The sequence below is a fragment of the Chrysemys picta genome, chromosome 24 (genome assembly GCF_011386835.1).
Source record: "Chrysemys picta bellii isolate R12L10 chromosome 24, ASM1138683v2, whole genome shotgun sequence".
In the NCBI taxonomy this organism is placed as follows: Eukaryota; Metazoa; Chordata; order Testudines; family Emydidae; genus Chrysemys; species Chrysemys picta.
The window spans coordinates 2030323-2055759 of record NC_088814.1 but is presented as its reverse complement, the minus strand read 5'-3'; the positions used below and the strand labels follow the sequence as shown (position 1 = coordinate 2055759).

At 45.3% G+C, this 25437-nt stretch overlaps 1 protein-coding gene across 13 annotated transcripts in view; it reads right to left on the bottom strand.

Moving 5' to 3' along the window:
* Positions 1–25437, bottom strand: part of ACLY (ATP citrate lyase) — a 48787-nt gene that overhangs the window by 4234 nt on the left and 19116 nt on the right. For 5 of the 13 annotated variants that reach the window (XM_065577830.1, XM_065577825.1, XM_065577826.1 and 2 more), the window contains 22 exons: positions 24423–24545; positions 21953–22015; positions 20949–21139; positions 19930–20009; positions 18975–19109; positions 16740–16854; positions 15393–15529; positions 14756–14817; positions 14024–14141; positions 13401–13555; positions 11990–12080; positions 10622–10651; positions 8615–8756; positions 6447–6615; positions 5711–5815; positions 5214–5410; positions 4943–5024; positions 4391–4501; positions 3550–3677; positions 3215–3308; positions 2311–2465; positions 591–741 (listed from right to left, as the gene is read on the bottom strand). In XM_065577830.1, coding sequence (XP_065433902.1) covers positions 591–741; positions 2311–2465; positions 3215–3308; positions 3550–3677; positions 4391–4501; positions 4943–5024; positions 5214–5410; positions 5711–5815; positions 6447–6615; positions 8615–8756; positions 10622–10651; positions 11990–12080; positions 13401–13555; positions 14024–14141; positions 14756–14817; positions 15393–15529; positions 16740–16854; positions 18975–19109; positions 19930–20009; positions 20949–21139; positions 21953–22015; positions 24423–24545 — 2634 coding nt within the window. Of the gene's footprint in view, positions 1–590; positions 742–2310; positions 2466–3214; positions 3309–3549; positions 3678–4390; positions 4502–4942; positions 5025–5213; positions 5411–5710; positions 5816–6446; positions 6616–8614; positions 8757–10621; positions 10652–11989; positions 12081–13400; positions 13556–14023; positions 14142–14755; positions 14818–15392; positions 15530–16739; positions 16859–18974; positions 19110–19929; positions 20010–20948; positions 21140–21952; positions 22016–24422; positions 24546–25437 lie in introns of all 13 variants that reach the window. The other 8 variants (XM_005294089.4, XM_024100677.3, XM_042844599.2 and 5 more) reach the window with 3 other exon arrangements.

Sequence of the window (25437 nt, the reverse complement as noted above, 5' to 3'; positions counted from 1 at the left end):
TAGACACCGCAATAAGTCAACCTAAGCTATGTCGACTCCAACTACGTTATTCACATAGCTGGAGTTGCCTAACTTACGTCAACTTACCACAATAGTGTAGACATAGCCTGAGACTCCCAATAAAAAGGGGCCACTTAGTGCTAATAGTGATGGTATTTTTTGTGATGTAGACAAAAAATACAAAACAAACCTAGACCCAAACCCATTTCAGATAAAGGAACGTCAAACAGCAGTCACCTTTTGGTCACTACCCTTCTGGGGTTGGATTTAAACCAGTGATCTAGAGATGAAAGGGTCCAATTCACACAGATATTTTCCAGTAGCTCTTAACTTGATCCAGTTTCATTAATGTATTTCCCCAGCTACTCCTCATTAGTATTGGATTCAACATAAAGCCAATGTTTTAATCAATGACAGAGTAATTAGGGGAGGACAATTGACGAGAGAGTAAGCGGGGCTCAGGCTTGTCTATGGCACAGGAGTCATGCTAAGTTCCAACTTGCTGCCGGGTCACTACTGTTACGGAGCGTAAATAAAAATCAGATTGTATAGTAAGGAGAAAGACAATGTCTCAGATGTTAAATGCTTACAATAGTGAGAAGGCCTGAGGTGAGACTAGAGACCAGGTCTTTCCCAGCTCTTGCACAGACAATGGTGTTGTGGGCTCCCGATACGGCAGGTCCGTGATCTGCTGTTACCATCAAACACATCTCAATGAAGTGACAGGCGTACTTTGGTAACCTGGGGGGTGGGGGAGGAGCAGAGAGAGATGGGTGACATTACCCAATAGGAAAAAATCAACATGGACAGACCATGCATCTCTATTTTATACCAGATAATAAGGCTCTCTCCCATCCACACACTAAAACAAGGGGAGAGCTAGAAAAGAGATGCAGGATCAGACCTAATGTTGTGTCTCAGAGCCCAGAAAGTCTCCCTGAATTATCTGAGACTGCTAGAAAAAAAAGCTGGTTTTGTACCTCTGCTTAGTGCACTCAATGCTTTGTACAGTGGTATATTTCTCAGATAGTCTAATGGCTGCAGCGTTCTGGACATTTGATCAGTGATTTAAACCCAAGGGGAGTGAATGAAACAGACTATGGAATTTCTTTTCCCCCTATGGATAGCTATTTCATTATAGAATTGGCTCTCTGAGCTAAAGCCAAGATTTGAACCCAGGTCTCCACAGCTGAAAGCCAAGTGCATTTAACACCTCTGTGTCACAGAACCCAACCTTACACGCTGATGGAGGCCACCTTGGACATCCACTCATACTAGCATTCACTCAGTGTTAGCTGGGGTTGTCTTGGGTGTGTTGGAACGAAAGAGGAATTCTGTGTAAGAATATTTTATCAAGACTATCTGTTAGTGGATGGTGTTTGAGGGAATTACTGCAAGTGACAGCTCCTGCACTGCACAGCAAGGACATGATTTTCAGAGGAGGTTGCAATAAATGTGCCCAGAAAGCTGCAGCATCCAGCCCACCACCAAATCGGTCTCCCTGTGCCCAACACACATAAGTTGTTGAACAAATTCAGGTGTCTCGGGGCACCTGTCCATTTTTGTGGGCCCACCTGTTGTCCCCACCTTTGAAAATCTGGTCCCAAACTTGTATTTTCCACATCTTAACTGCAGATTATTTCCAGTTCACATCCAGATTCCTGGCAACACCAAATCCCCGTAAATCTGGGATCATTCAGCAGGCACATTTAGTTGGCTCACCTGGTGACCTAGTGGTTTCACTCAACATGGTTATGTAGGAAATTGAGTTCCATTCTTAGTTCCTTGGCCATCTGGACTGGCTAGAGGTGAGAGTATTGTGCAGGAGAGGTAGGGTGTGTGTGTGTGGTGTGTGGTGTGTGTGTGTCACTCCGTCCCTCCTCCCCGCCGCCCCTGTCAGCTGGAGGTCAGGCAAGGAGGGGGAGTATCTTTGCCACTCAGAAGGTTCCCTGCACATTGGTAACAAAATTTATAGGCTCTGCAGACAGCCCTGTCAGGTCTTTTTGTGCTGAAGGATGGAGGCCGTAAAACAGGGCCAAGAGAGGGGTAACAGAACTAACACAGAGGGATTTCCTCAGTGCTCCACCATGTTTCTGGAATTCCCCCCCTCCTCAAAGTCAAAGAAGTGTAGGTGATCTTCAAACTCTGATATATTCTCAGAGAGAGCAGATATTGGGAGGGTATTTCCTGTACAATAGTCTCTCCTTGTTCATAAGGAAATACCAGAGTTACATCTGTGCCTAATCCCTATTAAAATCAAGCTAAATTTGAAGCCAAAAGGAATCAAGAGCATCCAAAAAGCAGCCTCACCTCCTCTGAAACCAGAGCAGGCCCAGGACCCCACCAATTCCCATCTCCTCTTTGAAGACCTCGGTGATAGGCATCCCAGCATAGATCAGCTCCTGGCCCCGCTCATCACAGATGCTGGTCATGAAAGAAGCTGGTTTCCGGATCAGACCCAGCTCCTGAAGGATGGAACAGAAAGAGGAGACTGATCCAATCCAGTTTAGAAATAAGGGACACCCTTCACCCCGGTTCTCCCTCCCCCCACAAATCAAACTGTTCTGCAAATGATGACATTGATTGCTCTTTACCCAACTCCAGTACCTGAATTAAGCCAAGAGGAATCGCTTTTCTCTAGTCCAATGCAGGGTAGCCTAACAGTTACTTGCCTACATTTTTTGGTGTCATCTGCTACCTGGTATAGAAGCTACATCCCCCCCAATACCCAGCTCTACAGGTAATATTATGGAGCCCATGCTTTAAGATCTCTGCATTATCCCAGCATCAAGACATTGCTCCATCACACTGCATTTTATTGGTATGATGTTGCCCCGCTAAAGTCTTGAGACTCCTGGTCCCAGCATACATGCTGTTGGGAGTGAAACATCTGTAACCAGATTGTCAGGTGACAAAGCGATTGGTGGCAAAATGTGGGATGACTATCTTGGCACCATGCAGTACCTATTGTAGAAGAGTCTGGGAGGTCTAATGGATAATTCCAGCAATGTACGTCAGAAGCTTTTGGTACCTCTCCTTCACCTGGGAATCACTGATAAGTCAATGATCAGCATCAGATGGCATGAGAAACATACCTTCCACTACCTTCACTCCCATAATAGTTTTATCATCTAAAATCTCCCAAACAATTTGAAATCCCAGCAAACATCCCAGCCAGCTCTGAAGTAACTGGATGGCAAGATACACAACCTACCCTTGCCCAAGAATAGTCCATTGGTACAGTGGGGGGAGGCACTTCCTGGGCTGGTTCGATCACTCCTTTGGAAACGAGATCTTCATACACAGACCTAGGCAGAGGGGGAACAAGAGACAGACATCAGCTCATTTTCAGTTCTCTAAGGGGACTCAAGTCAAGCAGTTCTGGTCCAAAATTCATATTATATATATTGAAAGACCTAGTATGAATAAAAGTGTTTTCACAAAACAAGGTTATCACATCTCCCCTGCCAGTTTAGAGGTAGTACCCCAGTGGTTTCCTATCCCCTGCAAACACCCCTATGTTCATGGTGCCCTGTTCATACCACTTACTGAATTACATCTCCAAGCTCATCAAAACTCTGGGGAACAAATACTCCAGCTTCTTTCAGGGCCTGGTTCTTTGCAACAGCAGTTTCAGAAGCCTGGTTGGCACAAGCCCCTGCATGGCCGAACTGCACCTATTAATGATGAGAGAAAGTACCAAGAGATCCAGTCATCTAATTGCTGATAAAGAGAGAGAAAATAGAGTCAGCTATTGGATTAGAAACCAGTGGACTAAAGTAACTCCACAAGCTTTAGGAAGGAAACCAAGTTGACTGGAGATGAAGAAGTGGTAATGCACATGGTCATATCAACTTTCTATTCAGCTTCATTACTTCAAGCACTGGCACAAAGACCCTGACCCTCACTTGTTAATGCTGCAAGGCACAAAGCATTATCTAATCTGGAAGCTATATTATTACACTGTGGCTAATTACATTATTTTCCTCTACATCCCTGCCCCCAGAATTTTTACAGGGAAGCTGCATCTTCCTCATTTCCCTTTCCTAAGCTGATGTACAGCATTATATGCCATTAAACAGCTGCCACATTCCAACTCAGGACATTCATGGCAATCCCTGTGTGTGCAGAATCCTTTGGGATCTTTCTGGATGAAATGTACTGCAGAAATATAGAACGCTACTATCATTTAGGATTTGTTAACTTCTACATCCATACATGCAGACTGCTAATGATGACAGATGTCTGGAAAGGTTTGGGTTCCTTGGGTGCAATGCAAGGAAGTGACCCCCCTTCCCAAGTGTGCATATTTTTACACACACACACACACACACACACACACACACACACACACACACACACACACACACACACACACACCCACCCCTACCTCTGAAGAGAACATGGTGGCACAGGTACCAATGCACCAGCAGACAACAGGCTTAGTGATGCGTCCCTCTTTAATACCCCTGCTGATCTTGTACTCTTCTGTGCCTCCAATCTGCAAAGAGAAACAAAGTAGTTGGACTGGGTTCAAGCTTACGTACTTCTGTAGAAGTCAGCTTTTAAAATCAGGGCAGTATTTCTAAAAGAATCCCCTTTTTTGCCACATCTCGTACACAGAGAGCCACATGCTTGTAAAACAAAAAATCAAGCCTCCCTTAATCTCCAGAAATAGTTTTTTTTTTTTTAAATGGAAAGGACTCTGTGGGCCTATTCAGGGCTGGATGTTCCTACTTCTGTGAAACCGGAACAGGCAAAGATTCACTCTTTTAGCAGGAAGAGACAACTGTTACTAAGATGAACCCATCTGCAATCGTTATTGGACGTTCCCGCAGCTGATTCAACTGTCTCTCAACCAATACTGTAAGAACTTCTATTATAAAGAAACAAAAAGTTTCCAGAGAACATTTGGCCAGAGGAGCAGATGGGTTTAACTCACCTCCCCCAGCACCACAATCATTTTCACTCCCGGTGTGTCCTGATAGCGTAATACATGGTCCATGAAAGTTGATCCAGGATATCTGGGTGGAGTAGAGGGGAAGTGAAAGGAAGTTGAGCTTTTATTTATTTTAAATTTCATACTGAATGTTTCTGAGAAGAGGAAGGTTAATTTAAAACATTTCCACAACAACTTCTAAAAGACCCATGATGTTTTTGAGTCAGGCACTGGAAGAAACGAAGACATGTCCCGTGAAGAAACAGTTTCCTACCTGTCTCCGCCAATAGCCACACCTTCATAGACCCCATCTGTGGTTCTGGAGATTATGTTGTTGAGCTCATTGGACATTCCTCCAGAGCGGGAAACATAGGCTACACTGCCAGGCCGGTAGAGTTTTGATGCCAGGATATTATCCAACATCCCCCCCGTGTTGCCTATTTTAAAGCATCCAGGTTTGATCCCACCAACCTACAGGAAGATGGAAGAAAGAGTCAGGCCCTTCACGAACACACATGGAAGCTGAGCAGCACGGAGATGTGTCTGTAGAGCAGGCTGCTTCTGCCAGGATTTATACAAACAGAAGGCAGCAATAGAATTGCTTACTCCATAATGACCTTCAAACTGGGAAAGACTCTGCGCTTTACAGTATATTACAAACAAGAATTTGAAATAGATTCTAATGTATATTTCCCCCCCCATAAGGAAAACTGATCTGAAAACGAGCATGAAGGAGCGTAGGGGCAGGAAGCACGATAGCGGATTTCTTACAGTCGCAGGCCCGATTATAGTAACCCCTTGCTTGTCAGCAGTCTTGATTAGTTTGCGTGTCAGTGCCTCTGGAATGCCTTCGGCAATGATGGCAATGGTGCGGATCTGCAGCACAAGATAGAGAAAACACTCACTCACTCAGTAACTTCCAGCAGTCAACAGCTTGACAAATTCTAGGGAGGCAGCAGACAGAATTATTTAAGGTAAGAATGTTCTATAAACACAACACTGGACAGGGCAAGATCAAGTGTCTCTCAGAGGGCACAGCTTAGCTGTCTAGTTGTTGGCGTGGGTGCTATCTTGTGAAAGGGCCTAGTTTTGAGTCCCAGGAACAGCCTGGGATGATGGTGCTGTGAATACGATACCAGTAGCATTGTTCAAGAGCTATCCCTGCCACTCTTCAATTAAAAAAAGAGAGAAGAAGTAGTGCTATTGTGTCCTGAAGGGGGTGTCCAGTCCAATCTAGTCCTTCTCACCAGGCAGATGGGAGCTGACTCCCTATTCCACAAGCCTCAAAAATCCATTAAGACATAGCTTTGTAATACAGCACTAGACAACAAGTTGTTCTACACCCTTGGTACCCCTTCTACAGCTCACAGGCCACTTGTAGACTCAGCTGTGTTCTTCATGGACCCCAAAACACTCTGCCAACACTGTGGTTCTAGAATATTGTCTCTCTGGTATTATTAGCCTGAGCATCCTCTACTGCTTGGACCACTGCCGATTCCTCACTTACCTGTGGAAAGTTCATGGTCTCGATAGTACTGTCATAAGCAGACCGTAGAGATGCAAAGTTGATCAGCACATCTACCTCTGGGTGCTTCCTCATGGCATCAGACATGTTCTTGAAGACAGGGATCAGGATTTCCTTGTGGCCCCAGTAGAATTTCTGCTTGTGATCGCCACTATGAACACCAAGATGAGACAGACCTGATCATTCACACTGCTGCAAAGAGACATGGCTACACAGCACTGCAGGCACAGGAATGCGTCAGCAAAACACAATTCCCAGACACCGTCTGGTTGGCTTTTCAGCTCTCAGGAGAGAGGTAAAGGTAGTAAGAGCCACTAGCAGGCAGGTGTGCAGTGTATAAAACAGAGAAGCATAAGGAGAAAGCTGGATTGATGGGATGGAGAGGGTAAAGGAAAGCAGGATCACCTAGCAAGGATGATCAGCTCCACAGTGAAGTTAGCAAACAGGCTCTCAATTCTGCCAGAAGCTGGCTAGGCAAAGCAAGGTGAAGAAACAATAAGACACATTTAGAAATGATAAGTGAGCACATGGCACCGACATCCTCATGCCTGAGAAACACCGGGGCAGAGTGATGGTCAGCTGAATTTCCATTTCATGGAAGGGGGATTTTACCCAGACACATCAAGGAGATGCACCCCAGTAAAAGCGTCATTCATAGAGGTCATTCTCTGCAGTCAAGAGAGATTGTGCAGCTAGAATCAGATTGCTGAACTGAGTGGTTCTGATCATGCTTGGGTGTTAAAGATCCTGAGCATCCTAGCCAAATTCCACCTCGCCAACCTAAATTCCCCCTGCAGATTCAGTTAGGTACAGGATACGTCTTCATTTCTGGTCTTAAACTTCGCTGCCACGTTGCTGCTTCCTCCTAACAGCTGCCAAGTTCCAAGTGGCTGCCTTTCAGCAGAAAGTGAAGCTCTGCCTGCATTTAGAGAGTGTGTGAAGTGCTTCTCACCCAGAAGGTATTCCAGAGATATAATCCTCATGATCAAAGTCTAAAACTAACACTGTGGAGTCGTTGATTGACAAGGGGCGGAGGAGGAATTCACTGAAGGACAGTGATACTTAATCCTCATATCTCAGATTCATAGAAGAAAAAAAAAACAAAAAACAAAAAAAGAATCCTCCAGCAGCAAACAAGTAACAACCCTTAAGGGAGCTACTGTCTAGATTTCTCAGACAAACAGATCAACAGCCACTCTCTCATTCTCCTCCTTGCCACCCAGCCTGTTCAGTGAAGCGTTGCCTTCACATCTCACTCCCTCCCTCAGGGAGAAAGCCCCTCCTAGATGCAATTCAGTAGGACGACTCAGCAGCTAAGGCAGCATGTTGGCACCATGCACCAGAAAAGCCACATCCTACAGGGAGCCAGGCAGACGTAGCGCAATTGACAACGAGATTAAACAAGCTCCGCAGGATTAAATATCATGATTACAGCCAAAAGTCCCAGTGAGGATTGGGACTCCATTGTGCTAGGTAGAGTACAAATATAGCTGGGAGAATCTCTGGTCCAGAGAGTTTAAGCTATACAAGGTGCAGAATGAACAAGGCAATGTCTGGCACTTTCAGTTTGGCTGGTGAAGCAGGCTGAAGGATCCCAGGAAATTTTAAACAAATTGGGGATGCTGGATTCAACACTAACGTCAAGGGATTAAAAAAGAAACATGATAAATAAGGCACTAAGTGTTCATGATGTCAGGCTAAAGGAACTGCACTCTCCCTGCCCCAAAGAAAGCTTAAAGGAGACAAATAGCCACATTCAAAGACAGGATCCTAGGCTAGATGGACCAATAGTCTTATATAGTGTGGTAGTTCCTACATTCCAGTGTTGTGTGGCCCTTATACTTTTGGGAATTCTTTGAAAGAGAGAGATGGGACCTGGCAAACATGAACCCTGGGGTTGTTCCAAGCCATTTCACAGAGTCGGCGTATAGTCAGGAGTGGCAAGGGAGACAAAGGGAGCAGTTGGGAGAACAGCTCAGGTGGCAGGTCGGAGTGTAGGAGAATGTATCATCATAGATATAGGATGGGATGGAGGTGGGCAGAGACTTGAGGAATAAAAGGGAGCTTGAAGGGGAGAAAGCCAGTGGACAAATCTGAGAAGGGAGATAAGGGAAGTCAGGAAAACTACATGGTGGATACAGGACACTTACGTGAATGGATAAACCATGGCAGTGACCGATGGCTCATCCCTGGAGCAGATATAATCAAAGTCCAGCATGCCCTGCACAGCTCGTGTCTGCATCCCCCAAACGATAGCTTTGGTGTGACAGCTGAACAGGGTCGTGGCTTTACCTATACGAAGAAAAAACACCACCCCCCACATATAAATCTGTGCCAAAAAGCTGTAATGCAGCACTTCATACACACGGCTGCTGAGAAGTTTTCACATTCAGTGACTTCCCCCACTCCAAACCCACTGGCTGCATTGCAGGAAGTAGCAGACACCTCATCCAAGAGAAAGATGAAATTGCAGCTGAAGCAGCCTTTCCAAGAGTTTTCAATAGAATAGCCACACTTCAGTTTCACAAATGGGGGAGGAGGGGAGGGAAAACTGCTTCCTTCTCCCATCCCCCCAAATATACCAACCATTCCCCCCAAACTGGATTTATAGATTTATTCTATGGAGCTGAAGAGAGCTCAAATGCATCGTTCTGAAGCCCATATTTTGCATGTGGACTGTGACCTAGGAGGACCACAGGGGCTTGACTTCCCATCGATCGAGTTTTCAAAGTGGGAGAGCAGGAAATGGGGAGAAAAAGCAGGAAACAAGGAACAAAGAAAGCAGAGGAGCTTCACAAAACTCAGCCTAGGTTTTCAGTTCTGTTTGGAGATCAGAATCCAACAGGTGACTGACTGCCCCAGGAATATAAAGGTAACACAGAACCTGGCTTCTGAGACCAAACTCATTGAAAAGGCAGCTCTGTAGCTAGTGAGGATGGACTCTTTGCTTAAAGTGCATTTACACGGATTGCTAAAAGTGACATTTTGGGTTCCTCAACTAACTCCAAACTAAAAGTCTAAAGATTCTTCCTCAGCTGCAGCGCCCGACAGCCTGGAGCTGAAAATCAGATAGGTTCTTTCTGGCTTTGCAGAATCCTTAATGCTATTTACCTGCATTATAAGATACCACCCTGCTCCTTTTGTTAAATTCACAATTCTTCCCATCCCCGTGAGTATATGGACTGCTAATTCAGACTGGTTGCTCTTAGCTCACATCTCGAAACAATTCTAGTCCGAAAACATCAAATAAAAAAATCCTTAGCATGTGTGTCTTTATACTTCTCCAGGATACTCCAGGAGGTGTCATTACCCCCATTTATAAAACAGGGACAGAGGCCCAGAGAGCTAATGTGACTTAGTTGAGGCCACCCAGTGAGTCAGCAACAGAGCCAGAATTAGAACTCCGCAGTCTTTGATGTCACTGCCATGAGACAGTGGAGCTAGGCCTCGGTGCCTTGCTTCTATGCCATATTAGGGCACTCATTTCAAACTTCAGTTAGGCCCTGACCCGGCAGTCCATCCTCATTCAGCAAAGGGCTTAGGAGCATGCTAAAGTCCCATGACTTCAGTAGGAACTAAGCCCATGCTTAAATGTAAAGCCACCACAACTTGGGGTTGATCCAAAGACTTTCCTCTGTGCTTTGCATGAATCACAAACAGACAGATGGTATTTGCATTACTATGCACCCATTTAAGCATACAAATAAAATGTGTTTTTAAAAAACACTAGTACCTGGTTCTCAGTAAAATAAACATCAAAATCTTCCTAATAATATCTGGGTTTTTAAGAAAAATCAAACCTTTTGCAGTGTGCCTGAGTTAAACCAGGCAACTGATCATTCATTCAAATCTTCCCCCAAATAAGCTCTCTTCTTTTGGCCTGAAATTTGTCCCCACTCTGCCCCCTACCCCATAAGACAACTGTCCCTGGAACAAATGAGTGTCAGATCTGCATTTCAAAAACAGCTGAAAAGTCAGAATGGTGCTGTGCTACATATGCTGCATGAGGGAGGGGAGGGGAAGAGGTGCAGGACTAGACAACACTGCAAACTTTTGGAGAGAGAAAATGGGAGCATGGGGCAAGGGAGGGGGAGAAAGAAAAAAAAAGTCAGCTGTCAGCAAGGCGAGACACATTCAGCTAGTCACACGTGTCCTACCTTGCACAGGTCTTGAAGCTGGGGCTGAATCTGTTAAAGAGAGAATCACCAATGCAACAATATGACACAACTGATGGAACAAAGAACTCTGGCTGTTGTCAGCCCTGACAGCCCATCAGGGTGCCTGGTGAGTTGGTTAGATTGTGCCCTCCCTGCCCTACAGAGTTTTTTCATGAACAGCAAACTCTGAAAAGCAAGAGGCCACAATAGACGGAGTGTTTTAAAAATACAGAGGAAAATAAGCATATTAACAAAAAATGGCTAGGTTGCCCCAATACTATAAGACATTATACCAACGCAACCGAGCAGCTCCAAAGAACTGAAGTCAAAACATCTGCCTTCCAGATAGCTGGATATCAAACTTGTAATTTCACCACCCAAGAATCTTTGCTCAGCCCAAAGTGGATATATTTTCAGGCTCAAGCAGAGCAGTCCTCGGCATTATAAGACACGTTATAGTCTCCGCAATCCATTTAATTGTCAACCTCTTTGCTAAGACTGTCCACAGAATTTCCAGCTAGTGCTGACTATGATAGCAATCCTGGCTCTTGTGATCTGGCCTACTAGGAACAGGACTTCGTCTCACCAAAATCATTCATTTTTCTGCACATACATAACAAGGTCAGCATCGCCTTCAAATTCGAGGAAGAAAACCAAGAATCTGACTGTCTTCCACAAACACCTCTTCCTACCCCCAATTCTGCCATCAGCTTCCTTCTCTGCAGAAGTTTCTAACGAGTACATCCAAAACGATAGTGTCAAGCCAGAGAGTTCCCAGCTATCTGAATTCAGAAATCATGAATCTGATATCATGGGTTTTCATTATGTTTTTCAAGAAGTAGGCCATGACCTCTATTGCACTAGCAAGGTTTTCAGCAAACACCGAAATGACATTAGTCCAGGAAGATCCACATGCAGGGAAATGTTTTTCTAGGTACTTATGTGGCCTCCAACAGCCTACTATCGGAGCACATCCAAAAACAGAAAAAAAAAATCCAAAAACAAAACCCAACCCCAACCAACCTTGGCTACACCCGTGTAACGAGCTGAGAAAGCTGGATTTCTCAAGTTTAGCTTTTTCCCTTGGAGGACACATCCTGAGTCAAAGACAACCCTGACTCATCTTTCAGAATCTAGTGGGACTCCAAGTGACAACTATTAAAAAACAGCTACATCCAAGTTACAGCAAGATTCTTGCTCATTATCCACAAATATGGGTAGTGAAGACTGTCCCCCCTATGCCAGGCTGGGAAGTGGTGGAGGGGAAGGGTAGGCACTGGGACTCACTCCTGCAACAACGGGCAGCCAGAGAAGGGATGTGTGTGAGAAAGCAGTGCTGTTAACGATCCATCAGAACCCTGGGCTTACCAGGAGGTGTCGTGGGCTTCGCTTTCTTGGCTGGAGCAATCCCATCAGGTTTGCACTCAGAAAAAGAGGCAGTTCTGCTTGGTGCTGGTGTCTGAAAGAGAACCCAGGAGCAGGGTCAGCAAAAGATGACACAGCAGAATGGGGCTTCCTGATGAACTTCTTCTTGAGGGCTAGCAACTGACTTTGGCAGTGTGTATCCTCCAAAGAAAATGGAAGAAAATTAATTTTAGAGACAAATGTTTCAGATGCCCGCCCTCCCCCCCCCCGGAGGGTAGTAAGGGGCTGTGTTTCTAAGTGATGGATTCACCCCAGATGCAAGAAGACCCACTGGAGACTGTATTTGGTGCTGAAAATCACATTCCTGGGTTTGAGACATTGCTGATTTGCTGCAGAAGCGAGTTTGGTATTAGGAGGATTCACTGCAAGGTTGGCCAGATGGGCGGAAACAGGCACAAACCTTGTTCAAATTGTGCCTTTTCTTACACCTAATGCAGTGTAATGCCAGGACTTCATGGGCTGTAAAACCCCCACACATCTGGGAGTCTGGGTTAGACTGTTTCCCAAGAGGTAATGCCACATTTTTAAGTAGTTGTTTTTATTGGATTGTATTAGAGGCTTGCAAAAAAAGGGGGTCAAGGAAGTGACACTAGATGTGAAATGGGGCCAGTTTGTATTGGTAGGAGCCTCATCTAAAGCCTAGTGAAGTCACTGGGAGTCTTTCCATTGACTTAGGATCATACCCTACATTACAGCAGGCAAAAAGGTTCATATTGCACATAATGTCACTTTTCACATAGATGACTGTAATTCTTTTAATATTGGATTTAAACCATAAAATCAATGAAAGTCAGAGCCTGGATCTACAGCGAGACAGCCTACACCAGTTTACTGAGCATTGCAGAGTATTTTTACTGTGTATTAAGCTTCCCTGGCAATGTTCTCGGGGCCGAAAGACAAAAAAAGCACCTCAGTCTGAGAGAAGAAGTTGTAACCAACACATTTCTTCTATTAAAAGAGAACCAACTCCCTGTGCTTAAAGGAATGAGATATGCGTTAGCTGAACATGAATTTAATCATGATTGCTGCTGCCAGGATTTCCCTGGGAAGAGATTTACTTTTGGTGTTGGACAGATCATGCTGTACAGATTACAATAAGTTGTAGCCAAAAGCGTTTCAAGCACAGCATGGATATGGCCTAGGAGAGCAACAGCAAGGGGACAGCCAGCCCTGAAAGTCTTATTGCATTAAGCCTGACCAGTCCACAGAGGAAAGTCCCCTGCAAGAAGCCTCCATTGGACTCTGGGGGATTAGAACCCTGCTGTCATTCTTCTCACTATTTTCTAAAAAAGGTTTACAGCTATTTCTTCACACAGAGCAAAACAGAGCAGATCCCCGTGGCTGGAAAACTCACAGAAGAGCTACCGCTGGCATTGAGGAGGAAGTTGGCAGTGTGGGCTGCCGCAGGAGGCTGATTAGGGATAGGTCGCTGGCCGAGTGCCATGCCTACAATGGCTGTCATGTGGGTCTCTGTCCCAAAGACGTGGATCGGGATCCCGGTGGTTTTTCCTGCACACAAGCAAACACAAAACCCAATCCGGCTTGAGGACAAGACCCAAGTGATTCTCCAATGAGGTCAAGTGTCAAGGTTTGAAGAAAGAGTAACAGAAATAAGAAAAATGACAACAAAGCTGGTCTACACTGGGGGGGGGGGGGGGAAGAGAAGAATCGATCCAAGATACGCAACTTCAGCTAAGCAAATAGCGTAGCTGAAGTCGAAGTATCTTGGATCGAATTACCTGGGGTCCAGACGGCGCGGGATCGATGGCCGCGGCTCCCCCGTCGACTGCGCTACCGCCGCTCGCTCTGGTGGAGTTCTGGAATCAACGGTGAGCGCTTTCGGGGATCAATATATTGCGTCTTAATGAGATGCGATATATCGATCCCGGATAAATCGATTGCTACCCACCGATACAGCGGGTAGTGAAGACGTACCCAAAGTAAATGAAGCTTAAGTGGTTGGTTGAGTTTCCTTACCCACTTCACCCATGACACGCAACCCTTCCTGGTAGTTAGGGCCTCCTCTCCGTACAAAGATCCTCACGCCATGCTCTTGCAAACGGCCCTGATAATCCTTAATGGCTCTCACAATACCCTAAAACAGAACATATGGGTGTCTGTTAGTGGAGAAAGGTCCTCTCACTCCCTCCTTCCACATCCCTCTTGGAATTCAGAACACCTCCTCCTGCTTTATACTCTTTGAAAATCACGTTCATGGTTGTCCATCAAACACTCTCCATAACTGGCCAGAAGGGGGCACTGTTAAACACCTTCCCAAGTGGCTTGTTTCTGCAGTGCCCTGTCAATCCTGTCTATGCCTGGGCATGAGACTGGGGATTGAACTAGGGTCTAATGCGCTATGGTGCAGAGCATTAATCCTGAACCCCCGCTGGCCCAGGGAGCGAGAGACCAGGCATCACACCTGAGTCCTCTGTGAGGCAGTGCCGCCTTTCCTTCACTCTGCCGAGTGACTGAAACACTCTTGGAAATAGCACTGCATAAGCAATGCAAGAATCACATCATGCAGCCTCCCTCCCCAACACATATTCCAACCCCGGCCCAGATAGCGTGTGTGGAGCAGAGGGAAATTCACTCAGCCCTTAGCCTCTCTGCTGAGACGGCCAAAAAGGAGACCAGCTGGGAGTATGGATTGTGTGTTGAGGATACCCAACAGGATACATTTCCTTGTGTTTCAGAATCATAGGCTACCTTAAAGGTGGCTGCCACGTTGGTGAAGTTAGCAATGCTGCCTCCAATTATCAGGATTTTGCCTTAGGGAAAAAGAGGAGAATAACGAACAGCTGTTAGAACACTGGCACGACACACTCGTAAGTGTTAAGCTGCTTAGGAGGCGGCAGAGACAGTCCAAGGGTCTCTCCGTTCTGGATGCTAGCCACAGCCCTGGACAGAATGGCTAGTCAGACTCAGAGATGTTTGATAAGAAGTGGGATTTGTGCCTGCAATAGCAAAGCAAAAAGTCTTCTGATAAAAGCCAGATGGTCCACACTTGTCTCATTTACCATTCCAAAGATACTGGCTTTTGTCATCTCTAACTTTCATGGGAGGAGACCCATTAGGTGCCAATCATCCATCCTAACAGGCCACAATAAGACACTGTCTAATGTTTTGAACAGTCCACGTAATGGAGCTTCTACTGCTTGCTTTGGGAGGCTATGCCACAGCTCAGTAAGCTGTTCAGACAGCCAAACATGATAGCAGCTCAAATCTGTTCAGTGTTTTTGCTGCTACAACTGGATAGCGGATCTCCTTAGACTGCTCTGGAAGAGTTCCTGTAACAGATCTGACTGCAATCTCTAGAGTCCAAATCCCAGATGCCCTCTCTTACCCTCTGGGTGCTTCTCCCGAGTCATGAGGGAGAGAATGGTCTTCGCATAGTCGTAGGTCTGCTGCTCACTAGGGGCTCCAGAGTATTCCCCATAGTTTGCCAGTTCATTTACACCCCCCAGGTCACAAATGGTGTCACTGTAAGGAAGGCACAAAAATTCAATTGGAAATGCTAAATATTCTTCACAGGCACTTCACAAGCCCTCATAAAACTTCACAAGCACTCAGGTGGAGGAAGCGGGGTAGAGGTGGTGGTCAGAAGGAGTTCGAGTGGCCAGAGTATTTCCTGAAAACAAAGTTGCTTTCCACATGAAGCTTACTATGATTAATCCCAAATACATTTCCCAGAGGTGAGGGGAAGGCCTTTGAGATATGAGGCTGGGGGACAGAAGACAAAACAAAATAAACCCATGACCACCACGAGGGAGTCACTGCTTTAAACATAACATTCAACTAGCTTCTTCCCTTCCAAAACATAAAGAAAATCTACTTCACAACCAGGTGGAGGTCAGAAAAGCCCTAGCAGAGTCTGGGAGCGTGTTAGAGACTGCCTCAGCCAAGACTGCATTCTTCAAGCTGGAGATGGGAAGAGAGGTTTTGAAGAAGGCCGCAGGGAGGTGCCCGGGAGGAGTCCTTTAAGTTGGGTTTGGATTCCTCTCCTGAGAGCACTGCTTAAAGCCCGCTTCATAGGTTTACCCACCTCCCAGAATTAAACTGTATTCAGTACTGTAACAAGGACACAAACATATTGCACCCTGAAAGGGGGTGCCTCATGGCAGCTAGTCCTGGCTCTAAACAGGACCCAAATACAGCTAGTCAGGGGTTTTTCAGAAAACTTGTTTCCACTGGAAAATGTTAATTCCACAAAAAGTTTCGGTGTCGATGAAATGTATCGGTTTCAACTAAGTTTTTGTCAGGACGGTTTCTCAGGTCCAGGTGCAATGGAAGGAAGGAAGGAAGGAAGAGAGACCTGCCCCAGAATAGCCAATAGCACGGGGTTAGGCACTCACTTGTGATGTGGGAGACCCAGCTTTAATTCCCTCATCTCACTCAGGCAGACTGGACACTTAAGTCTGGGTCTCCCACATCCCAAACGAGTTATTGGCTACTCTGCGGTCTCTCTCAAACTTTTTTGTGAAAAAATGAGACAGGCTTTGGTTGTAAAAACCAACATTTTTCATGAAACAGAATTCTTGATTTTTTAGCCACCCCTGCTCCAAAGCACACATGGCTTGGGAGCTGCTGCACTAGGAAAACTCCCTTTCCCAAAAGCTGCATCAATTATTTTCCACTGGCAGCTCTCTGGGGTTAGAGGCCTCTGTCCCCTATAGAAACATGTGCTTGGTACCTGTAGACCACAGATGCCCCTCCTCCAGCCACCATGGTCCAGATCCTCCCCTTGGGGTTGAGAAGAGTCAGTTTCAAGCTGGCTCCGCTCTTCGCGTCCAGATCAGCGATATAGGCTTCCTGCAGACAAACAAGCACAAACGTTTGGGAAGGCGACTGCACTCTCCTTGTGGGCTAGGGAGACTGGGCCTGATTTCCAGAGGTGCTGAGGCCCTGCAGCTCACCTCGACTTCAACTGAAATTGTGGGTGCTCAGAACTTGGGAAAGTCAGGCCCACCACCTATGTCCTAGTGCCTTTTAATTCTTGTTGTTGGACACCAGGCTACAGTTAGTAACCTGCTTTGACAACACCCATCCATTTGTATTTCTATGCAGAAGCCTAGAAATCAGAAGTGGAAGAGAGCTTCTCAGTCTCATCTAACCCCATCCCCGCAGAGGCAGAGTAGGGCTGTTCTCCTGGGCTTTGTCCAGTCCAGTTTTAAAATGTCCCTGCAGATGGGGCTTACCCCACTTTCCTTGGAGGGACAACATCAGAGGGGAATAGATCTCACCACTGACCAATGTGAAACAAATTAAAATTCCTGCCTGTGAAAACTGTCAACCCCAACCATCTCCACTGTCATCTTGTTACTGGACAGCATGTTCCTCCTTACCAAGTAGGAGGTAAGATCGGCCATGTGTAAGTAAAGAGCCTTTGGGAGTCATGCAGAGCCAGTTATAATGTGACTGGGCTGCACTGCGATTTAAAATTTCTGTCTGTGTTTGTTCTGTCACTTCACGATGGGAATTTTACGTTGCTGCCCATGCTCCATTTTGAAAGCTCCCAGGTTTCATGTCCCCACATGCCTCAATTGCAAGAAAGTTTGCCCAAACGGTCCTTTAGGTGGAACTCCACTGTATTCAAAAATCTCTCTGCTGACCTTTGATGCTGTAAAGTAGGGGAAGGGTGTTACCAAAACACCCTTGGTTATAAACTTTCTAACTAAGCTGCAGCCAGAGATCTAATCACTGAGAAGAGCCATCATTTGGCTCACCATTGTGTTCTTTTACCATCACAACAGGCAGGCACGCTAAGCACTGTAATGGCAGTTCATTAACATTCTCAATGAGCATAGAGACGGAATAACCTTCAGAGTGACTTGCAGGGGGATGATTCAGACAGGCTGAAATTAAACGAATCCATTAAAGAGCAAATTGAATTAAGTGTTGGCACCCAGCAAGCTACAAGGCAGGGGAAATATCTAAATGGATTTCTTGGCCATATTACAAAAAACCTTTCCCAATTTAAACATCGTTAGGATTATTAAAATGAATGGTCTGAACAACAGACAAGTCTTCCAGAAGTGCCAGACCAAGCATCTGAAAGAAGTTTTTGCATAATTAGCGAGTGTGCACCACACCCAGCAATCTCGGATGCTGCTGAAAGCCTCTATATATGGGGTGGGATTTTCAGAAGTGCCTAAGTAACTTTGGAGCACAAGTTCTGTTGACTTCCAATGAAAATTGTATTCTTAAGGTACTTTAAAAATCCTACCCAATTTTTTCTTGTTCTTGCCTTGCAGGCCAGCAACTGGTTTCAGATGTAATATTTTATTTCAAAGTTTGATAGAGGAAAATTCTCTTCTTGGATCAACACATCAGACTTCAGCCCAGACAGAGATTTTACACGGGTTATAACTCCTGAGAGTGTGAGAGAGTCTGTGTGTGCGTGTGAGTGTGTGTGTGTGGATTATAAACAGAAATGCTGAGTGACCATTGACTCTAGAAGCACCATCAACATGATATGGCACAGAAACAGCTATGGTTAGCCAACATGGCAGGGGCTGCCTTTCCAACACAGACAACACTTGCACAATACTAAAATACACGAAAACCCCACCACACACAGTAGCATACCTGCCATTTAATTCAATGCAGTTAAATTTGATCCTCCAGTTAATAAGGAAGGTAAAAATTCTAAATGAGAGAGAAGAGAAGAAGAGCCCAAGGAAGATCCATGTAATGATGAAAAATGGCTACAGCGAAGAGTACTGTTACTGGCATTATGTGAATACCAATGTAAGAACTACCATGAGCTATGGTCCACAACTATTATTACCAGGTCAGCTTTGTCAGCAACATGAACTATGGTTACAGGGCTGTATAAGAAAGGAAAGCCCCATCTGTGTCATGGACATTTTGACCTAGGTATATGGAGAATGATTTCTCGTTAACTGTGCAACAGTGGATTCTTTACTTGCCTCTGGATAAGCCTCTCTGCCAAAGGGCGGGGGGAACTCCACATCCCCCCATTTCACTTTGCAGATGTAATCAGCAGTAGCGTCAATCTTTGCAGCCAAATCCAGAACATAGACGCCATCTTTAGTCACGACTGTATTAAGAGATTCACCAGAGTTAGTCTTTTGCTTGTACATCCTTATGCATGAATTAACAATATGGATTCCTCACTAACTGGATATTTTGTGATGCTTTCTATATTAGGAGTGGTGGCCTGTTTGTTTTTTGCTTTATATTATTGACTTTTGGTGAAGGTCACCTCTATACAGAGAGCCATCCCAGGGTCTATACCCATTAAGTCCCCTTTTTTTTTGGGGGGGGGGGGGGGGGGAAGAGGGTCTAACTCCACTATCCATGGCAAATGGATACCACAAAATTCTGAGTATCTGCTTGATACACATAGACCACTTTGTCCCCGATGGGTGCAAGTTACCCATTAGGAACACACATTAGTACACCAAAATCTACAACAGAGAATTTTAAAAACCTGTATGAAAACCACAGTCTGCTTGCACAAAATTTACCATGCAGGGATCTTGCCATTGCTTTCTTTAAGCCATTCAGAGTATTCTATAGCCAAACCAGGCCAATTACATCACTAGAGACATCTTCTGGAAATGATCTGATTCCCTCCTGTGTAGGGCCTCAACTTTACCTAAGATTCGCCCAACAAAACTTTCTATTTGCCTCAGACGATTATACTGCTAAAAACGAACACATGCGGTAATACAGTCTATTTCAGAGGTATAGAATTAACTAGTCATAGAAAGCCTATGAAATTTTTTGTATCACTTTTGCTTAGGTATTACTTTGACATGTATAGAATGTGGAAGGATGAACAAAATCTCACTATTAAACAAACAAAGCAACCCTGCAGTGATTCTTCTACCCTCTCCCCAAAACGTCAGAGTTACCTAGTGGATTTATCTCCAGGTATGTGAAATACAAGTCTTCGTAAAGGTTGAAAAGGCCAGATATGAAGCTAGCCAGGACACTGCACAAAAATTAAAATACATAAATTCATTAGAGCAGGTAGACACATAACTGACATAGAAGAGCCTGTCCCAGTTCCTTTATCATCGTTGTCTGTGGAGAAGCTACCTCCTATCCATTTCTTTCATTCTCATGGGAAGATGTCTGGGTGATGACTCAGAGGTCACTAAACCCCCACTAAAAAAAAAAAAAAAAAAAACTGCAGAGAAAATGTTCTCATCTCAAGACTGTCATCTGATTTAATCCCTTTAGGAGGCAGAAATCTCTCTCTCTGTCAGATGTGCATCTTTTGTCAGAACTCAACTTCAAGGACCATTAGCCAGAGAAAGGAAAGACTGGAGTGAACAAGAGTGGATCTAAGAGCCTGATGAGGTGCATGTCAAAAGGCGGCCTTCAGCAATTATTGTGTTTCCAAATAATGAATAACGAGATTAGTTACCGGCATCTTCTTTAACGAGATGCTTAATAGTTAGTTTTGAAATCTGAAATAAGCTTTTGAATATCAAGAGAGGCTATAAAATCTCGAGTAGCTTAACCAGGACAAGGAATCATACCTTTCCATAATCAGCCACTGGATTCAAGTAGTTTTACAAGCCCTGCAAGACACAGCAATCAGACTCTAGGAACTGTCCTGCCGCCCTTACATAAAGAATGAGGGGGGGGGGGGGGGGGAGAAAAGGGCTGTCCTTGGGCTGAAGGCGGATGGTAAAAATATGTCTTTTGCAGCTCAACAGGAAACACAGACAACCCCAAGGAACTTAGATTGTTTGGGATGCAGTGCACATTCCTGCCCAAACTCAGAAGCTAGAGAGAGAGGGACCTTCAGGGAGAAAAATGAGGATCAACTCCACTGAAACGTGAGAGCTTTTGGGAAGGAGAGTTGGCATATAGAACATCGGGACTGGGGGCATATAGGATGTAGAATTATATCCCTGCTTACTCTTTCTTCTCCTCCAGTGCGTGCACCAAGAGATGTTTTTTCACATCAGAGGCACTGAGCTTTTCATCCACCCTCACCAAGAGCTTCTGTGCTTTGGCATCAACATCTCCCACGTCCACACCCCCTTGATGGTGGAAGAGCACATAGTCCCCCTCGCGGGCAGCATAGATGCACACGTAGAACTCTTCTTCCTGTGGCACAGATCAGGGGGATGAACATTAGCCAGTAAGTCACACCCAGCAATGGCACTGCTTAGCTAAATTTCCAGGGGTCCCCAAGTTAACTCATTGAATAACCCAACCCAGGAGTAGTTGGTGTCCATCAGAGATGTCCTTAATACATCCCAGGGAATTCTATAGACTATTACATGGCTGTGCTTGGAGGGGCAGCCTGTGGAGACTTCAGATCCCAGCACGTAATGCTCCAGTTTGATCCCAACAGCTATTACTGGGCACATCATATCCCAGGACCTGTAGTCCCCTTGGTCAGCTGCAATCTGCTCCCATTTTAAACAGCTGAAGTACAGGCTTCAGATGCCTGTTAAGGTGCCAGCACAATCCTCAGTTGGGCAAAATGAGGGAACCTCAGTTTCAGATGTTGAAAGTAGCATACAACCAACACCACAGACTAAGGTAGGGGAAGATTATGTGGTAGCTACATCTCCCTCAATATCATGTAAATTGTCTCACTTCAGCACTCTTTCTTCTTCCTGCTTGACAGCCACCAGATTGGAGGAACAATTTATTGCCTGTTCCCATGTGATGTTTACTGCGGCAGGATTTCCTCCTGGTGGGGAGGAACAGCAACCAACCAGTGCAGCTGTAAATCTCTGTCTCCGTGCAAAGATTCTAAAGCTCTCTATTTCTCAGTGACAACATGCGTCAGCGTCATCACCTTTATGACATCCACTCAAGTGCCTGCTTTCACCACCCCTAAGAGCAGTCAGTCTGGGCCAAACAAGATTATTTTGGAGCACTTCTTTGTGTTTTAATTGGAATACCAACCTGCTTGTGAGGGACGAAGGGCTCGATCAGGAAGTTCTTAAGGATACCTGTAGCTTTAGCGATCTGTTGATAGGAGAGAGACACACCATTAAAGCGTCACACAGTATCCACAGCTAAGACATGGCAGAAACACACTCCAAGATGTCTTTAACGCTGCTCTGACTCAAATCGATTCCCAACAACCTATTGGTTGGAATGTGTATCCCTGAAACCAAGATCTCCACTTTCCAGCATGGCAGCGTGTACTATTGAGGCTATGAAGACCACTGAGCTAATCTGTGGCATTTCAACACTCAAAGGAAGCTTCAGGGAGCCTTCTCAGAGCTCAGTGGTTCCCACATCTCCATGGTCTGTGTTCTCCAGAAAGCTGGCAATCTAGGACATTGTACTGACATCACCTACGAAGTCTGCCTTCCCCTTTTCCAATGGCGGCTGCTGGTCTTACTCAAACTGCAATGTAATAGTAGTTTGCCACTTCACATCCCAGAAGCACAATATTTCCAAAGGGCACCACTCAGTTCAGTACTAAGTGCTACACGAGATGCATGTACTGTCCCCCCCCTTAACCCTTCAGTAACTAAAACACATTCCACAGTGTTATTACCAGCATGGGGCAGGAGGACCCAAATTTTCTCATTGGACATTGTTAATGGCTGATTTTCAGAAGGGTTATCGTCAGATGAATAGTCAGTTTTTGTCCTCTGCCTTGGGCTGACAGCTTACATCAGCTAGGACACACGAAGGCACCAGAATGGTTTTATCCTCAGATGAACGGCAAAAATGACAGGCCATCAGCACAGGCCACAATCCATTTGCCCAGCCACAGGCCGCAGCTCACAGGCTGGGTTCAGACAAGGCAGAATGCAGTCACCCAGGAGATCAACACCCACATCAGCCCAGAAAAGCAGGCTTGGGAGGAACCATTCCCCAAACACAGGCTGTGGAGGGACAGTGACCTGTCCTCTAGGCTCACACTATGGGTTATAAATATTAGTGATCATGGAAGGGGATGGGAGATCTAGCAGGAACATCTGGTTACTATTTTAACTTCATACAAATGGAAACCTGGTTTCAAATGCCATCTTAAGTCATCATGTAAAATGAGTTTGGTGGTTCTTTAATATTAGACAGTTGTCCAGCTCCCCAAACCAGTGTGCAATTTGAAGTGATCAGCCCCTGCTCACAAGACCCCCAAGACTGGGATACCGGTGGGCTGCAGGACAGGAGTAAGGGTCATCAGCAGAGCTATGTAAGGCAGCTTGCAAAACCCACGGTTAAAAGTAGTCTAATCTGCCTCAGTCTAACTAGTGCTATCATCCCCCACTTTCACAAGCCCTGAACATTAAATTGGAGGGCGTGGGGGGAGAAATGTAGATGAAGATAGAATAATCAGGTCTCCAGAAGGTCTGTTTTATGGATAACAAAATGCCTGGTCTGATTTAATCCTTTTTGAAATGGGTTTTTACCCTGAATGATTTTTTTATGCCTTTAAAGGCTCAACACATTTAGGAAAATGGGGGAGAGACATAAATACTGGGTCATGAGCCCACGCCCCCATACTGAGCCCACTCATTCTGACATGGCCATTGCATTATCCCCAGCAGTTATGTCAACACCCCTTGTTTCTCAAGGGGCAGCCCCACCCGGATGCAGCTGCCTGCCCCATTTCACAACGTCCTTCAGCAGTGGCTTTGCAGTCCCTGCTGTGCATCTCCGTGATGGAGCCAGCTGCATATCAGTCACAGGAACGACAAGGCCTTGGTTACCTCCAGGAAGCACGACTCCATCAACTCCGGAGATGCAGAGGCGGAGATAACAGGTGTGTTTATCATTGTCAGAGTGTTCCCAGGAGAATAAAAGTTACAAGACAGCATCCAATTAAAAAGCGGACTGACATAAAACTCCACTGTCAGCCAACACACAGTGACTAATACACTGGCTGGCAACAACGAAGGGGTGATGTGAGGACTTTGCTTTTAGACCAGTCTTGTTACAGCTACTTTGGGTACCACTAAAATGAAACAGCCACCCCAACTAGAGGCAGTGCTGGCTCTTTAAGGTACTGTTTCCGACAGATATTTAGAATTACACGAGAATTCAGTGGGAATTCACCACATTTTTTTACTGACAGTGCTTCACAATAGGCTTAGTCATTGGATATAAATAATGGGTAGTAAGTCGACTGAATTGTGCCATCAGTGGGCTACCAAATGGTGCTTAATTCCCAACAGTAGATACACACAGGTCAGATTCTCCTCTCTCTTGGTTTTACATCAGCATCACTTCAATGATTATTCCTGCCTTACACTGGCATATGCAAGAGGGAGAACCTGGCACACAGAAACTAACATACAAAGCCCACTAAAGATCAGGTTTATAGCATGAAAGGGTCAGAGCAATACAAGTGACTTTTCATCTCTTCACTGCTACATCTGCCATTAGAAGCTTGGCCAATACGCTCCATACCTACCGTAGTTTCTTGCCCCAGACGTAGTTTGAGCCAAGCCTTCACCTGACCCAGGTCAAGATTAACGCCAACTAATCCGAGCTTCCCACGCCGTTTTATTAGCTGATCCGGCTTCACCACCAGACGCTAGAATATCAGACACGAGGGGTCAGAGGAGAGAGAAAAATCAGAAGCTTCGAGTTAAGCAGAGACAGTCTCTGCAGATAATTAAACTGAGTTTTAAATTAAGTAAATTCTCTGCAGCAAATGTTCTGGGGGAGAGTTCTTTTAACCTACTGGCTGGCACCCAATGTACTATGGTTGTTGGGCAAAATGCACCACTAGTACCGCCTTCGGTACTAGGTGAGAGATTCCACCAAGTTCAAAAAGGAAAAAAAAAAAAAAAAATCAAGAGATCATAGCCACAGAACAAACGCTGGGGCAGAAATCCAGCTGCAATAAAAGGTAAGTGTGGGTTTTGGCAGAGATGGGCATTAGGAGAGGGACAGAGTCAGATGAAGCCTTCCTGGAAGAATCCTGATTGCAGTGAAAACTCACTTGGATTTTTGCTCATATTTGCAGAGCTGTGTTATGAGCCAACTGAACATAATCCCAAGAATTCTCCAAAAACTTTGTAGTCAATTTCCCTTTTGTTCTGACACTTAACCTGACTAAATTCCAACTGGGCGGTAACATTCTAAATCCGATTTCCCTTGTTGTTTCATTTGGATACAGGACTTGTCCTAACTCCCTGTCCTGAACGGATGCAGGTTGTTGCTTTGTGCTGTTAAAAAAGCTGCCCTTTATTCACTTCAGAGGTTGCTATATGTCAGGGTGGGTGTAGGGATACAATTTGTTGAGTGCTTTGGGATCCTTGAGTGAAAGTTGTGAGAGCAGCTGTGATTATAATGAGATTATCAAAAGGTGATTTGTTTAGCTGTTCTCCTTCCCTGAGAATCCACGCTGAACAGCATTCATTATTCCCTTGGTTTTGCAAATTGCTTTGGCAAAATGCATCATTAACTAAAGCTTCCCTGGT